This window comes from Aquarana catesbeiana, linkage group LG04, assembly GCF_042186555.1.
Source record: "Aquarana catesbeiana isolate 2022-GZ linkage group LG04, ASM4218655v1, whole genome shotgun sequence".
NCBI lineage: Eukaryota > Metazoa > Chordata > Amphibia > Anura > Ranidae > Aquarana > Aquarana catesbeiana.
The window spans coordinates 541,347,738-541,364,007 of NC_133327.1; the positions used below are offsets into that span (position 1 = coordinate 541,347,738).

Below are 16,270 nucleotides of genomic sequence, written 5' to 3' on the forward strand. Positions count from 1 at the left end.
AAACATTTTTAAAACTTTTTTTTTTCCCCTTTTTTTATATATTTGAAAAATGAAAAACCCAGCAGTTATTAAATACCACCAAAAGAGCATTAAGGCCTCTTTCACACGAGGGATCCGTATGTCCGTTTTTCATCCTTCCGTTTTCGGATGAAAAACGGACATACATTCATCCCTATGGAGCGTCGGATGTCAGCGGTGACATGTCCGCTGACATCCGACCCCGCTCCGATCCGAAAAGTGTAACGGAGGAAAAACCTACTTTTCCATCCGTGATCGGATCGGGTGACGACGGACACTACGGTCCGTCATCATCCGATCCCCCCATAGGGGAGAGCGGCGCTCTGACAGGTCCACCGCTGCACAGCGTGCAGCGGTGGACCTGTCATCTTCCTGCCCAGCGGGGATCGGCGGAGCGATCCCCACTGAGCAAGCGGGTGTTCACGGGGCGGATCATCACTGATCCGCCCCGTGAGAAAGAGCCCTAACTGTCAAACTATTGCAGTGCTGACAACTGAAAATGGCCTGGTAATGAATTTAACTTTCAGAAAATGTATGCTAAGAGGTCTTGAGTTTAATTGTAATTCCAAAAAGTGTTTTTTAGTGTGTTTAGGATAAAATGGTCTATATATTTGTCGAACATGCTTTTTAATTGGGGAACCCCACTTCTTTCATCTCTGTAGAGGCAAATGGAACACCAGTACTTTGATGATTGATGGAATGGTTTGTCAGCTTGGGGAAAAAGCTGAGCAGTTATGGAAGAGAGATGGAGGCACAGGCAAATATCCACCTGCTACCTTGCATGTATGTATCAATTATTTTTATTTTTTGCTCATTTTGCCTCTGGATATTGGTTGCTTAATGCATTTCTTTTTTTCAGGCACTTTTGGATCTATATCTCCTAGAAAATGCCGATGAAATAAGCAAGCATGCTATTGTATCCTTTCTAAATTGGCTGTTATTTCATTCAGTCTTCAGGTTTAAACAACTAAAGCAGGGATACCTCAGCAATTGTGGCATTACCACATTGAGACCTAGCTATCCGCACTATGCCTATTGTGCATTTCCCTCTTGTCACCTTTTCCTGCACGTTGTACAAAAAGTATTTATACCCCTTGAAATTTTCCACTGGTTTCAGTGCAGTAAGGGTTGAATCTGAATGCTCCAAGTGAGCCAAGTCACAATCTCTAGTAGTCGCTGTTCTATTTATGTTCATGTGTCCCAATATCTTTCAGAAAATTTTACTAAAACCCACTTCTATTTGCAAATATTTTTTTTTTTTTTTTTTTTTTTCTTACAGTGCGAGGTGCTCAAAAAAAAAAATGTAATAGTGTGCATGAAATATTCAAAAAATGTTTTGTTTATATATTATATATTCTGAAAAGCGACATTTCCTGACGATGCTTCTATATGCAAGATGCATAGAGATCAGGTTGCTGTCTAATACCGTGGATAATCTATGGATGTCACATCCAGGCACTGGTGGAATAGACGCACGAGGGGAATATCTGCAAACGGCAGAGCCAACGAGTCCGGTGAGCTAGACCCAGTTTGCCAGGGGCAGTGTGCAGGCTGTTGAAGCTGGTGCTGGCCGGGGCACGTTTTAATGTGAGCATAACAATTGTTGCTTGTGTTAAACAATTTTTTTATTAAGAGTGCAACACCATCACCTTGTTCATTTACTTGTATGATAACTGGTGCCATCTGCTGGATGGAAGCACATCTTTAAAGGAAAGGTGGTAATAAAAGGCTGGGGAGTTTCCGAATACAGCTTTTATAATAAAAAGCTGTGATTGGTCCTGGTGACCTTGGTCTTCTGGTGAGTGCATTCATTTTGCTGCACGTGGTGGAGCACTTGACGTTTTTTGAGGAAGAGCATGTTTGAAACCTTTTAAAGCGTGTTTGATGGTTCGCAGCAAAAAAAAATTTTTTTTTTTTAATTGTCGCTTTTCAGCATTTGTGTTGCTTTTTCAGGTTTATTTTTTGGTTTTTTTTTTTAGATTTTTTTTTTTTTTTTTTTGGTGTTGATCACAGTATTATGTGTTCTGTATGTTCATACACACATATGTAATTTATTGATATAACAAACACATTTTTTGAAAATTTCATGCACAATAATTATGCTATATCATTTATTTTTTGACAATTTTTTTTTTTCACAAATAGAAGTGGGTTTTAGTAACATTTTCTGTAAGATATTAGGAAGCATTCACAAATTCTAGGTGGACATATAAATATAACGCTTTACTATCTAAAAAAACAATTGATTTATACAGTGCTTTGGCTATCAGAATTGTGTGTGTGTGTGTGTGTGTGTATATATATATATATATATATATATATGTGTGTGTGTACACACACACACACACACACACACACACACACACACACACACACACACACCCTTTCCTTGTCTGGTTGAGTCCATAACTAGTATTTTTATATTCTTAAATAATTCATTATGTTATATAAAACCAATGGCAGTTAAAGTCCAAAATATCATGCGATTTCAAACTGCCATAGCAGTGCTCATGTCAGTCCATCAACATATGACACACTCTTATATAAAATTCCTCATATGAGTGAAAAAAGTCCAATGAAGTGGTTTGAGAGTGAATCAAATTCCTTATAGCTGATAAAAGTTCTTATATTTGTGCACCGCACACCCAGGCTTGTCACTGCGTGAGCAGAAACTCGCCCTTTTGGGTTAAACACAGAAATCTGAAAAAAATCAAGCGTCACAAGCACATCTTATGTTGCCACTTCTCAGGAATATCCACTGGCTCTGCTAATCTTATTGGGTATGGAAGGCTCCAGTAAACAAGGGTCCTTGGCCCCAGTTTCTGACAGCGTATCGAGCCTTCCATACCCATTAAGAATATTAGCCGTGCCATTGGATGTTCCTGAGAAGTGGCAACATAAGATGTGTTTGACGCTTAAATTTTTTTTCAGATTTCTGGTGAGTTTAACCCCAAAGGGGCGAGTTTCTTCTCACGTGGTGACAAGCCTGGGTGTGTGGTGCACGAATATAAGAACTTTTATCACCTAAACCACTTCATTGGACTTTTTTCACTTATATGAGGAATTTTATATAAGAGCGTGTCATATGTTGATGGATTGACATGAGCGCTGCTATGGCAGTTTGAAGTTGCATGACATTTTGAACTTTAATTGCCATTGGTTTTATGTGTTTTATTTCATAGTAGCTGCTAACACAAATGGTTTTAGATTATAAGCTATAGTTTTGACATTTATTACTAGAGGTCGACCGATATGGGTTTTTCTCTGGCCGATGCCGATATTTAGAAATCGCGGTGGCCGATATGTGATGCCGATTTTTTTTTTGGGCTGATATATTAGGCCGATTTTTTTTTTTTTTTTTTTTTCCCTTCATCTCATAAAATCTAACAGTTAGACCCCTTTCACACTGGGGCGTTTTTCAGGCGCTTTTGGGCTAAAAATAGCGCCTGTAAAGTGCCTGTAAAACGGCTCCCCTGCAGTCTGTGTGATATCCCGAGTGCTTTTACACTGAGGTGATGCGCTGGCAGGATGTTAAAAAAAAAAAGTCCTGCAAGCGGCATCTTTGGAGCAGTGTATACCGCTCCTCCACCACTCCTGCCCATTGAAATGAATGCGCACCGCTGCCGAAGCGCTTGCAAAGCGTTTCGGCAGCGGCGCTTCAGGGGCGCATTTAACCCCTTCCTTGGCTGCTAGCTGGGTTATAAGCGCCCTGCTAGCAGCCGAATAGCGCCGCTAAAATGACGGTAAAGCGCCGCTAAAACTAGCACCGTTTTACCGTCAACGCATGCCTGCTCCAGTGTGAAAGCAACCTTAAGTGATACAGAATTTTTTACATTTAAACATTTATTAAACAAAACAAACCTCCAATCAGTTCACTTGTATGTAGAATTTAGATGAAAAAAAAAAATAAAAAAAAAACTATATCTTAAATATTAAATACAGAAAAACAGGTAATCAAAACTTTTGGCTGAAAAAAAATGGGCTAACTTTACTGCTTAGTTTTTTTTTTTTTAATTTATTAGTATATTTTTTCAAAAAATATTGCATTTGAAAGACCGCTGCGCAAATACCGTGTGACATAAAATATTGCAACAACCGCTATGTTATTCCCTAGGGTCTCTGCTAAAAAAATTAATATAATGTTTGGGGGTTCTAAGTAATTTTCTAGCAGAAAATACAGGATTTTTACTTGTAAGCAACAAATGTCAGAAAAGATTTAGTCTTTAAATGGTTAAACTGAGAGCTTCTACACACAGAGCTCAGTTCATTGATAAGTGTAAACATTGTATCCTTCAGGTTCTTATCAGATTTGGCAGGCTGCCCAGAGGAGGAGAGAAGTGCTTCACAGAATTTTTCAGGCAACTTGTATTGACTTCTTTTACAGAAGTCATTTGCAAGTCCGCTGATATCTGCCTTTTTTTATCAGCACAATCCCCCCATGCCAGCCAATATATCTGTCGACCTCTATTTATTACCTTAGAGGAGTGTTTATCCTTGGTGCTGAGCGGTGCTGTCGGGCCGTATTTATGCAGTTTGTGTTCTATTTCAATTCATTATGTTATTGACCAGGGACTCCCTATCACTGCTTTTTGAGGATATAGAAAAAGGGAGACCTAGAAGCTATCTTTTGTGTCTCATTACCTGACTATTTCTGAATCTCTGTATCCCTCAGATTTAATGGTAAGAACAAAAATCTTGTTTTACACAATTTTCTGATTCTGGAGTATTTCTTTAACATTTTGCAACTCAGACAATTTATTTTTTATTGGACATCATGTACTCCTTTCCAGACAAGCCTAATTCTTCCATTGAGTCTTTTCCTACTGCTTTTTCTGTCCCTTGTGGACTCATAAAGCTTATTCAAGGATTTTGGCTGTTGGATCACAATGATTACCAGGTAGAGCATTGTTTTTCTGTTTTATTTACTTACAAATTTAAAAAGCTCCTGATAAGTTATGTTTACCATTTTAATTTGTCTTTAGTTTTGTTCGAACCTGGCATGCCACATTCTACAGTTGATTCAGACAGTGTTATAGGCTCGCAACAGTAATATATTATTCCATGTATAGGGTTGTGCTCACAGATATGTTAATGTGTGTACATATAAACCTTACCTTGATGATTTTGTGCTAAAGCACAAACTATCAAACACTTGCACTGTTTTAAACAGTCCTAATTTTCTACAAAATCGTAATTGTACATTACAGGACACAGGCTGTATATTCAAACCCCTTGGGTTATAGGCTGCTACCTTCTGGTAATTGGAAGCTGCCAAAAGCTTTTCTAGGCACAGCCCATAGGCGTACTACTAAAACCCCACCTCACTTAGTGGGTCCTCAGATTTTTTTGCTAGTGTCCTTATGTGATGGACTTCTTTTTATGAAGTTTTTTTGTGCTTTACCAGTGCTATTTTACTTTTTTTTTTTTTTTTTTTTTTTTTGGGATTCTTCAGTCAACTCTTCACTGCCTTATACTATAACAGAAACGGTGCATCCAGATCAGTGTAACCTCGATAATACCCTGGGAGCTGTACCTGGACCCCACACTGTAGGGCTTGTAGCGTTGCTTTTTGCCGTTTACTTTGGCACTCGGTGCAACAAGTGTAGTTAGCAGTAGGGTGCTAAACAGCTCCAGGGGCGTGGTCCATTCCTTTGCCCACCATGAAAAGTAAAGCCTTGAGAGAGGTGTGGAGATATATCTAGCTCGCTCTCTATCTATAGATAGAGATATATATCTCTCTATCTCTCTCTCTCTCTGTGTGTGTGTGTGTGTGTGTGTGTGTGTGTGTGTGTGTGTGTGTGTGTGTGTGTGTGTGTGTATCTCTGACATGGATCGGTAAGACAGCCTCATCCTGGTTATTGCTAGTGAATCTCCCTGCTGGACAGAGGCTTTAGAACCACTTTATGGGTCCACCTTTTCTCCAACAACTGTGTTTTTGCCCTTCCCTTTAATCTGTCCACTGCACCTTAGGTTTTCACCAAGGCGACCCTGTTTTTGTTCTTCCTTTTTCAGGGAATTGCCCTAAGAGGTATACCTAGACTATTTTCTTCCACAGGATCAATTGACACTGACTCTTAAAGCCAATGTTCAATGCACTGTCCATATCTTAAAGGTTTAGGTCGATCCCAAATTTCCAGAAGTCTGAGCTGGAACCGGCTCATTTCTTTGAGTATCTGGGTCTGTTCTTGCATATAGCCCTGTCCAAGGTTTTCCTTCCACAGGTCATACTGCTTTCAGCTTCCATGTTCAGACTCGCCAGTTCAGTAGTCAACCAAGCTTCTGCTTTTGCATGATGGTATCCGCTTTCAAATAATTTTCCTATTTTGCTGCAGACTGTTGCAACTCGACATTCAGGCAGCTCGGGTCATGCAATCTCAGTCTCTGGATCATCGCATGCACCTAAAACTAAGCCAGGCATGCCCTGGCCTGGTGGAACACAAGTCCTGCACTAGTCGGGGAAAATCCTTCCTCTCATTGGTTTGGGAAGTTCTAACGATTAATTCCAGACTGTTTAGCAGAAGCCCTAGGTATTTTCTTGGTGCAATGGACTTGGTCAATGGAAGACACTTGTCTCCTGGTTAAATGTCTTGAACCCTAGAGCAATTCAGTTATCCATTCAATGCTGGATATCTTGTTTGCAAGGACATCCGACCCAGGATTCGGTCGGATATTGTCATAGCATCGCCTTACATCAGCAATTGGGAAGAAAACAGAAGTCTGACAGCTCAAAGAGAAGCAGACATTATCCTTGCTTGAGCCAAGTGTCACATGCCACCCCTTTCCGCAATGCACAACCTGGGTGTGGAAAACTGGCAAGCCCACTCATGCATCAACATCTGGAGTGTGGTTTTTTTCAACCTGAATTATTTCAAAACTTTGTCACAAGTCTGAGACAACAGGTGTGGACTTCTAGCTTTCAGGTTCTTCAGCAGTCTGTGCAAGTTTGTCACCAGGTCCAGGAATTATCCAGTTTTTGCAGTGGATGCTCTGGTATCACTGTGGGATGAGGTGAACCTGATCTATGATTTTAGTCGTCAGACTCCTTGCTAACCTGTGCCGTAGGTTTGAGATGGAAGGCTTTCTGGTAATTCTCATCATGCCAATCTTGCAGACAGATGTCTACTTGGACCTCATCTGTCTCCTGGCAGACTCTCATATGCTCCTCCAAACGGTCCACATCTTCTGTCCTAAGGTAGTTTTTGATTTTTTTTTTTTTTTTCACCTTAACTAGGACATTAGTCCATTCTGGCTTCTAGAAGACATCCTGACATTTCTGGCATCTTTCTGGAAGATATGTCTCCATTGCCTTGATCTAGTTCGCTCTGCCACCTAATCTTTTGCTCACTCTCCCCCAAGTTTTACCAGGTAGCTGATCAGGCTTCATCTGAAGCCATCTTTAGTTGTATGGTCTTTCAGGCAGCTCACTGAGTTGCAGGCATTTTTTTTTTTTTTGTAGGCACTTTTCCTCAATTGGGCTGCTTTTGGTTGGTCCAACAGTTTCTGAAAGTGTGCCCCTCAATGAACAAGAAAAATATAATCATATTTTTGTACCCAACATAAAATCCATTTCTTGGAGGTAATTGTGTCCTATGATCATGATCTGTGTCTGATCATTCTTTTGGTACTGCTTTTGCATAAAACTGTAGGAGTTCTACTGGGCTGGTCACAATTTTTTATTTTTATCTTCAATGCACTGCTGTTCTGCTGCACATCTTTACAGCCGTTTCCTGTCTATATGAATGCCCTCTGCCACATGTCATTTTCGTAGGGAGGGTTTCCTGATATCATTGGAACATGCTAATACTTTGGCGCATCCCATTTTAACCTCCATTGGGAGAGCCAATAAGGCAGAGTGACCACGCAGAATGACTACTGGAATAGTTATCTCCTTATAACAGGAATTCTAGTCATAGGGTCATAATATTTTTTTAAATAAAGTATTTAAAATATAAAAAAAAAAACTTTTTCACATACTGATTCTTATTAGATTTCAGCGTATATAGGTTTACATGCTCTTTAATGAGTGATTTTCAAAAGACCACATAATTGGCAAAATAATGGGAGCTGCTGGATATAATCACCTGTTTGTGTCTTTAAACTTGGTGATGCTATGGAGATGGGTCTTTGTAGAAGCTAGCAATTAAGAGGTATCTGTTAGAAGCTAATATGTAAGGGGATGCCAGTTTTAGCTGAGTTTTCCTCAGTTTATTAAAACTTGTTATAGTTCAGTCCGCACTTTGCTAATAATGCTAATATAATCCTAGTCTTGGTTACAAAAAGTTGGTTATGGTAAAATATGGATTTGTTTTTAACTTTCTTTAGAATTCTCTGGACTGTATACTTCACCCAGCTGCAAGCCGTGTGATGGGCTGGCAGCATAATCAAATAATTGAAACTTTAATGTGCCAAGGAGATTACAGACAAGCCCTGCGCTACATACAAGTAATGAAGCCTCCAGCAGTTACAAGTGCAGAAGTCAAACTGCAGATCACTGTGCTGCTGGTCAACAAGTAAGTTGTATATTGCCTCCATTTTTTTTTTTTTTTTCCTTTCTTGACCACTTGAGTCCCAGCAGTTTGAATCTGTATAAATACCCTTGAGGAGGCTTTTTTCAGGTTTTGACATATGATAGATGGTATTACTTTGCAAGCAACATAGCCAGTATTGGCTGCTCAGGGTTCCCCTCCTCATTGGGTGAAACAGTGCAACGCCATTGCCTCACGCTGCTGTCAGCCAATGAGAGAGGGGGCAGGGCCGGGCCACGGCTCAATGTCTGAATGGATACAGGGAGCTGTGGCTCAGCTTGGGTGTCTCTATAGCAAGCTGCTTGCTATGGGGGCACTCAATGGGAGGGAGGGGCCAGGAGCGCTGAAGAGGGACCTTAGAAGAGGATAGGTGCTGCTCTGTACAAAACCACTGCACAGGGCAGGTAAGTATTATGTGCGCTTTTTTTTTTTTTATTTAAAAAAAAAAAAGTCTATCACTTTAAATTATATACTTTTATTTTCACAGTGCTCTGAGAAAACACCAGTGGCCCTGGAGTGTATAGTTTACATTTCTGGACATTAGCGATGGATGCTGGCTGGCAGTTCCAGCACTTGCCTCTGCTGAGACCTGCAGGGCCGCCTATCCCTGCCGCTGTTTTTAAAATCATATATAAAAATATTTCTTGGCAACAATTCTGTCATCCCTCAATTCCTTTTAATAATCTTGAAAAAAGTGAAGTGTAATAGGCAAGGATTCTGATTTTAAGTAATTTTTTTTTTTCAACTGTGTAATTAATGGACAAGATCACTTTCTTTTCACCTAGCTTGATGCTTTTTAAAGTTCAGCAGGAACTGGCCAAATTTTCATCCACCTCTGGCCATTCCTGGGAATGTTGGAAAGTTTTTTTTCAAACCGCATTTCAGCTAAGATTAATATTAGCTGACCGCTTTGGATGGGAGCATTTTTTTTTTTGTTTAAACATGAGAAAATGTATTTGCTGTTCATTCTACAGCTTTCTCTTACCTCTTAGAAATGGATATGGCTGCACCCTGAGTGAGTTTGCTTGTCACCTTGGGTAAAATTTTTAGATGTAAAATTTGTACATGTAACTTTGTTAAACCAGTAGGAGTGAAATAATTAACCTAATTTTTTTTTTTATTTTTTATTTTCATTATTTGTCAGAAATCTTATTGAGGCCTGGAATCTACAGAGGCTTCACTCTACCAGACTGAATGTAGAAGAACTTTTAAAACACATGTATGAGACATGCCAGGACGTGGGGCTCATAGAAGATCTGTTAAAATTAACATTCACAGATTCTGAGCAAGTAAGCAATGTCTTCAACCCATAAATCTCATGCTCATCAATGCCTGAAGTATGAAGTGTTAGTCTGAAGAGTGTCATTTTATTGCTTTAGCTAATTTACAACATGTTCATTTAAATTTCAGGGATTTTTGCACAGGTTTTTGCAGACAAGTGGAGGTATGCAAAATCAAGAACTGCTTCTGGTGCATCACTTGCAGAGAGCCAACTACATCCCAGCTCTGCAGCTGAACCAGTCTTTGAAAGGTTACCATATGGTAAGATCCCATCCCCACATTTGGGCATCAAATGACAAAGGTTTTTGTGCAAAGGATAACTTTTCCAATGCAGGACAACTAAATGCTTTTGTGTGATGAGGAAATACACCTTTCTCTTGCCATATTATATTTCGTGCTATGAGTAATCTCAACCCTTTTATTTTATACATATTTCTCTGCTTGTGCAGTTTGATTCAGATCGAAAGCTTCGAGAGAGAGCAGTGGCCAGGAACGCTATACTTGATCAGTATGGAAAAACACTGCCAGGTGTGCAGCGGACTCTTGCGAATGAAAGGACTAAGCACTCTGCATTATCAACGATTTGGAAGGAAGGTACAGTTTGATGTCACAATTTCCCAGTGTTTCTCCCCAATTAATGTGAAAATCTTCCCAATGGGAGCACAGATGGCAGCAATAATCTGTTTGAATCTTCCACCCACTGTTTAAAAATGTAAAAGAGTCCCTGGTTATTTTCTTAAGTCCACTTTATACCTTGCATTTTAAAGTAAGTGTACATCATTTCCTGACAGCTAAGAATGAAGTATTCCAAAAAATAATTACTCTGAGCTTTAGGTTAGTGTCTGTAGCAAGGGCTTATGTGTGTTAGATATTTATGAATACAGCTGAGAACTGCACAGGCTGCAGTTTTTACATTATTGGCATTTCTTTCCATTAGGAAATTACACAAACACTCGTGGGGGAGTGATGTGATATGTATTAAATGTTACACGTAACTTTGCATGCATGAATGTAACATGAAAAATATATCTGATAATGGGCCCTCTTTGAAAACAAAGAAACAAGAAAAACAGTATAGTTATGGAAAGAAAAACTTAATGTACCCACTAATAAAATTTGGTAGGATAGCTAAAGGAAAACTGTTTTTTGGTTTCATTTTTATTTCCTTTCTCGTCCATTGGAGGATACAAGGAGTCATAAACCTTCTGCTTATACTGCTGTCAACAGGACTATTGGACACTGGCAAACTAAACCTTTAGTCCAGCTCAGGATAACTCCTCTAGGTCCAGAGCTGTTGGCACTGCCTCAGCACTTGCCCTTTAAAGACTGAGTAGGCTGATCAAGCTAAGCTACCTCATTGCTTGGATCGCTAAGCATCTTTAAAATCCCATACTCTGCTGGTTCCTGTTGCCGATGTGGTTAATGCTGAGGAAGCGCTGGTGCCCTCTGGTAGAGTGTTGCACAATCTATTCAGTATCGAGGAAACCTATCCCTGCTGCTGCTCCTTTCAAAGAACCTCTCTGATCTTTGCTTTGGTCCTGCAGTTTCGCTTACAGCAAATGCAGTCACATTTTGGCTAACCCTCACCGGCTACCTGCTTGGGTTTCATGAGTACCTGACACCTTGCCCTTGTATTCTGAGATTTACATTTTTTACCACTACATGATTGTGACATGTTTTATTCTAGACAGAGGGGACAGTCCCTCTGTTCTGAGTGCCCCCCAGCTTACTCTGCCAGGGGCTTCTGTGCTGCATGTACCTTCTGAGGTGGCTGATGTCTGCAGCTTGGAATCATGTTGCCCCCTGCTACTAGATTCTGTCCTGTGTTTAGAGTCTTCCCAACCTCTTTTAACTATGGCAATTTCCTCTACCATTTTACAGAAGGTGTTTTCTACAGCCATGCCTAACTTTATAACCCAAATCACCCAGTTATTTACTCACTTAAAGACCACATGCACACTTCAGTGCCTTCCTCTGAAGATTCTGGATCTGATCCACCTGAGGTCTTAGTGGCTTTTGAGCAGTCAGCTGCTGAGACTTATTCCGAGTCTCTCCAGTCCTTGCCTGGTTACCTAGCTTTCAAGGATTTAGTCTTTTGCACAGGAGAGCACTTTAGGGTTGATTTACTAAAGGCAAATCCACTCTGCACTGCAAGTGCACGTGAAAGGGCAGTCGCTGTAGATCTGAAATGAGGGGAAGCTCTGATGATTTTTATCATCCAATCATGTGCAAGCTAAAATGCTGTTTATTTTCCTTGCCTGTCCCCCTTAGATCTACAGGGACTGCACTTTCAAGTGCACTTGTAGTGCAAAGTTGATTTGCTTTTAGTAAATAACCCCCTTTGGCTCTTATGAATGCAATTTGGACCACTTTAAACTGGAGGATCAGTCTTTTTGAGTGTACCAGTACTGTTCCCATTTGCAACTCCCAGGGGCGCTTTACACTGAGGGCCCTCATTCTTCCCAGACCCTGACCCTATTCGCAGAGAAGTCTGACGAATGTTTCGCAGCCATTTTTAATTACATTGTTTTTTGGATTCTACCTCCTATTGACGTCAATCAAAACTCCTCACTTTATCACTGCTTGAGCTAGTTTGTACATGGCAGCTGTGCAAAAACCGATCTTTGCTCAGCCTAACTTTGGAGTGCTGAACGTATTGTGTGGAGCTAGCCTATAATGTGATCTTCAGGCACTGGGTTTCTTTGGTAGCTTCCAGACTCCCAAGTGCTAGAAAGTTAGCCAGGGAGCCCTTTCCAGGTCCAGAGCTGAGGCATTGCTTTGGCGCTTAACTCTGAAGACCAAGTATGCCATTCGGTTGTGAGCACTGGGAGCTAACTCCTTATTTGCAGTCGGGTGCTTTCTAAATCTACTGCTGGTTTTACTATGGAAGGATTAGCGCTGAGGACTTGACCTCATCAGCTGGGTGGAGTGTCGCACACGCTCTTTTCTGCCATTCAGCATAGAAGCACCTTCCCACTGCTGCGTTTTTGTTTTTTTTGTTTTTTTTGTGTTTTTTTTGCAGAGCACCAAGTGGAAGGCCAGTGTTTAGTCCATTGTCTGTCTACAGTGAATTGGTTACCTCAGACTATCCATCCCTCTTCAGCCACAAGCTGGCTGAGTTTGATTACCCAAGACCTTGCCTCACACTTAGAACTTAGTTACGTTACAGCCATGAGGTCTCTACATGTCTAGCTCACTCTTAGCAATTCCGAACTGACGTTTGTAATCTGAAATATAGTGACCCAATACTTCTGGCGTCTACTTCGTTTGAGTTCGCCTTAGCCCAATCAGGAGAGGCTGAATCCCTCACCCTGTCATTGGCCTTTACTGCAGTTCTACAAGACTTTGTAGCCAGAGATGATAACTTTGTTTTTGAGGCACCCCGTCTCCCGGTGTTACCTCAATTTTACTAGAGGTCATTTTGGCACTTATTGGAGTGCGAACTACCCTGCATTTGGAGGATCAGTTGGCTTTCTCCAGCTTTGGGTATTTTTAGAGCTCCTTCATCTGCAAAGGCCTTTGTATTAAACTGGCTAATCTGTCAATCCTTAGCAGAATGGGTCATATTTGTCCCTAAAGCTGGGATAATCCCCTTCTTGAGCGTGTAAAAAAAAAAAGTCTGGAGCGTTGCACTTCAGTAAAAACAGCAAAAGAGACCTACTGGGGATGATTTAAAGCGGAGTTTCGCTAAAAAAATTTTTTTAGATGTCAGCAGCTGCAAATACTGCAGCTGCTGACTTTTAAAATAAGGACACTTACCTGTCCTGGGGTCCAGCGATGTCGGCACCCGAGGCCGAACCATTCCTCGATCCTCGGGTGCTGCCGCCGCCATTCTCACTGAGGGAATCGGGAAGTGAAGCGTTGCGGCTTCACTGCCCGGTTCCCTACTGCACATGCGCGAGTCGCGCTGCGCATCTACACTGGACCCTGTTGTGTTGTGGGAACTGTGTATTTCCCACAACACAACGGGGGTGGGCGGGGAGTCTGCGCTAGCTATACCCGGAAGTGGGTGCAGATACCTGTATTATACAGGTATCTGCACCCCCCTCCCCCCTGAAAGGTGCCAATTGTGACACCGGAGGGGGGGGGGGGAATCCGATGAGCGGAAGTTCCACTTTAAGGTGGAACTCCGCTTTAATAAAACCTGAGAGTGCAAAATCTGGTGCAGCTCTGCATGGTAGCCATTCAGCTTCTAACTTCTGTTTGTTTAAAGATTATCTAAAGATTATTTGTTTAAAAAAAAATACTATGCTTGATACATTAAGAATTTTATTTGGGAGTTCAAAATGTACACCTGCCTCAGCGGTTTGAGAAGATTTTGTCCCACCCTTCAAGGCAAATGTCCACCATAATGGGCAATGCCTGACCGCTTAGAAGGTACAGAGATTATGGATAAGGTGCGACAGGATTTCCCTGTACCGTAGATCACTTCCCAGCCATACCCAAACTGCAGTTCTTATTACACAAGCAGATAGGTGCAGGAATGAGAAATAATTTGTTAATCCCTTTTTGTACTCCTTTTTCTAATGCTTTTGGCACAATTTAAAATTGTATTACAATTTAAAATTGGTAGTCTTTCCCACCCAGGCATTTGTTCAGGATGGTGACAGGCTGAAAGGCAACATGCCTTTCAGTGGAGGCACTTCCCATACGCCATTTCTGTAGTAAACTTGCACAGCATGTTTATTATACTTCCTACTACCTTCTGCTAGAGACACAGCCAAGGAATATAGCCAGCACCTGTATTCTGGACATACAAAACCCCGTACCTTTGGAATCTATTCTTGTACCCCACAGGCTATCCCCTCACTTCAGCAAAGTCAGATCACAGGTGCAATTTGCTGGGGCAAAAGGGCTGAATAAAATGCAGTCTACTGATGGTTTATATCAAAATACAGAACACTGCTCGAGGATGATGGCTGTTCCCTTATCCAGGAGCAATGTCCTATTTTATAATACCGCTCCCCAACTTGGGGCCTGTCTAACAAAAGCAGATTTCTTTATCACTGTCTGCATTCTTCAGAAAACGTTCAGCTTCCAGATGCTTGAAAAGCTACAAATCTTCCCTCCTCCCTGACTCTTTTCCTGAATCGGAGATGGAATCTCCAAAATCCTTATTTTGGTGTACAGGACACTTGTAATTGTAGACCATGGGTTATGCGTAAGCTACCTTCTAGTGTTTGGACAGCTGCAAAAAAGAGGGGAAGGGTCCTCTACTGTACTCCTAGGTAAGGAATGGGCAAGTACCAAATTTTCCTTTTTTATGGTGAACGCAAAAATGATTTTTCTATATATGGTTTATATAAACATTTTAGAGCTGGTTTACACCGGCGAGCTGTTCTGAACAAATGGCTGCTGGTATGCGCTGGGAGACAATGGCAATACACCAATTTTTGTACATCCACATGGTCTCTTGTTTCATTTTCTATTTTCATGATGGAATGCAATTGTTTGCGTGGAAACTTTGTTTTATGCAAGCATTTTAAAATTGCAAGTTAAACACTTGCTAAGCCATGCATCATGTTGCTTTTCCAAAACACCAAATGCCAGGTAGTTACCTCTTTGGAGGTTTCTTACGAAGAATTAACTAAGAATGGTCACTAAGGTTTATCGTACTGACTGCATTGAGGAGCACTCAAGGGGCAGAGTTTGCTACCGCTTTATGGGGCAGAGGTAATCCCTGTACAAAACAATGTGCCGCCTCCTAATCCTACCTGTGTACTTTCTTCTCGTTTTGATTTATCAGCAACCTATTCTAAATATAGCTGCCAAAGGGCAGAAGAGGGAGCGGATTAGAGTGGGAATTAAACTGCCATATTACTGTGTTGATAATGAGCTATAGATGAAGCAAAAGGTAACGGCAATTTACTGTGCATGCACAATTTGTAAACTGCAGTTTCAGAGTGTTTGCATTAAAAAATATACTGTATTTTTACTTTAAAGTACTCCTAAATGCAACACTTTTTTTTTTTTTTGCTTGATAGAGTGGAGATGGTTTAAACACCTGTAAGTTTGTTGCGGTCTGTGCCCTCATTGGGGAGAATCACCCTCTTTGTCCTGTTTACCAGTATCACCGAAAGTGAAGTGATAAAAAAATCCCAAATTTTGGGTTGTCCCCAGAAAAGGGGAAATCTTACAATGGGGACACTAGTTCTGGTTATGGGGGATTAACATTTTTAATTTGCAGGAATTTCCTCTTCTTTCCTGTTTTTGGCTATCGGACAGGAAGTGAAGGGAAATCAATAGGGACACAGATGGATTCCTTGCATTAAGGTAAAAAAATGTTTTAGGTGTCAGCATCAAACCCCCCCCCCCCTATTTTTTTTCTTAACTTACCCGAGCCCTCATTCGATCCAGTGCCGTTTCTCTCCCCTCACTTCCAGGTCTCAGTGCCTTGGCAGAGAGGAAAATTCTTTTTTTTTTTTTTTTTTTTTTTTTTTAAATAT

The 16,270-nt window shown here is 40.9% G+C and overlaps 1 protein-coding gene across 1 annotated transcript in view; it reads left to right on the forward strand.

Moving 5' to 3' along the window:
• Nucleotides 1-16,270, forward strand: part of AHCTF1 (AT-hook containing transcription factor 1) — a 204,264-nt gene that overhangs the window by 99,217 nt on the left and 88,777 nt on the right. Inside the window, exons 18-24 of the mRNA XM_073627874.1 lie at nt 681-801; nt 878-934; nt 4,769-4,915; nt 8,341-8,528; nt 9,688-9,832; nt 9,954-10,085; nt 10,274-10,418. Coding sequence (XP_073483975.1) covers nt 681-801; nt 878-934; nt 4,769-4,915; nt 8,341-8,528; nt 9,688-9,832; nt 9,954-10,085; nt 10,274-10,418 — 935 coding nt within the window. The remainder of the gene's footprint in view (nt 1-680; nt 802-877; nt 935-4,768; nt 4,916-8,340; nt 8,529-9,687; nt 9,833-9,953; nt 10,086-10,273; nt 10,419-16,270) is intronic.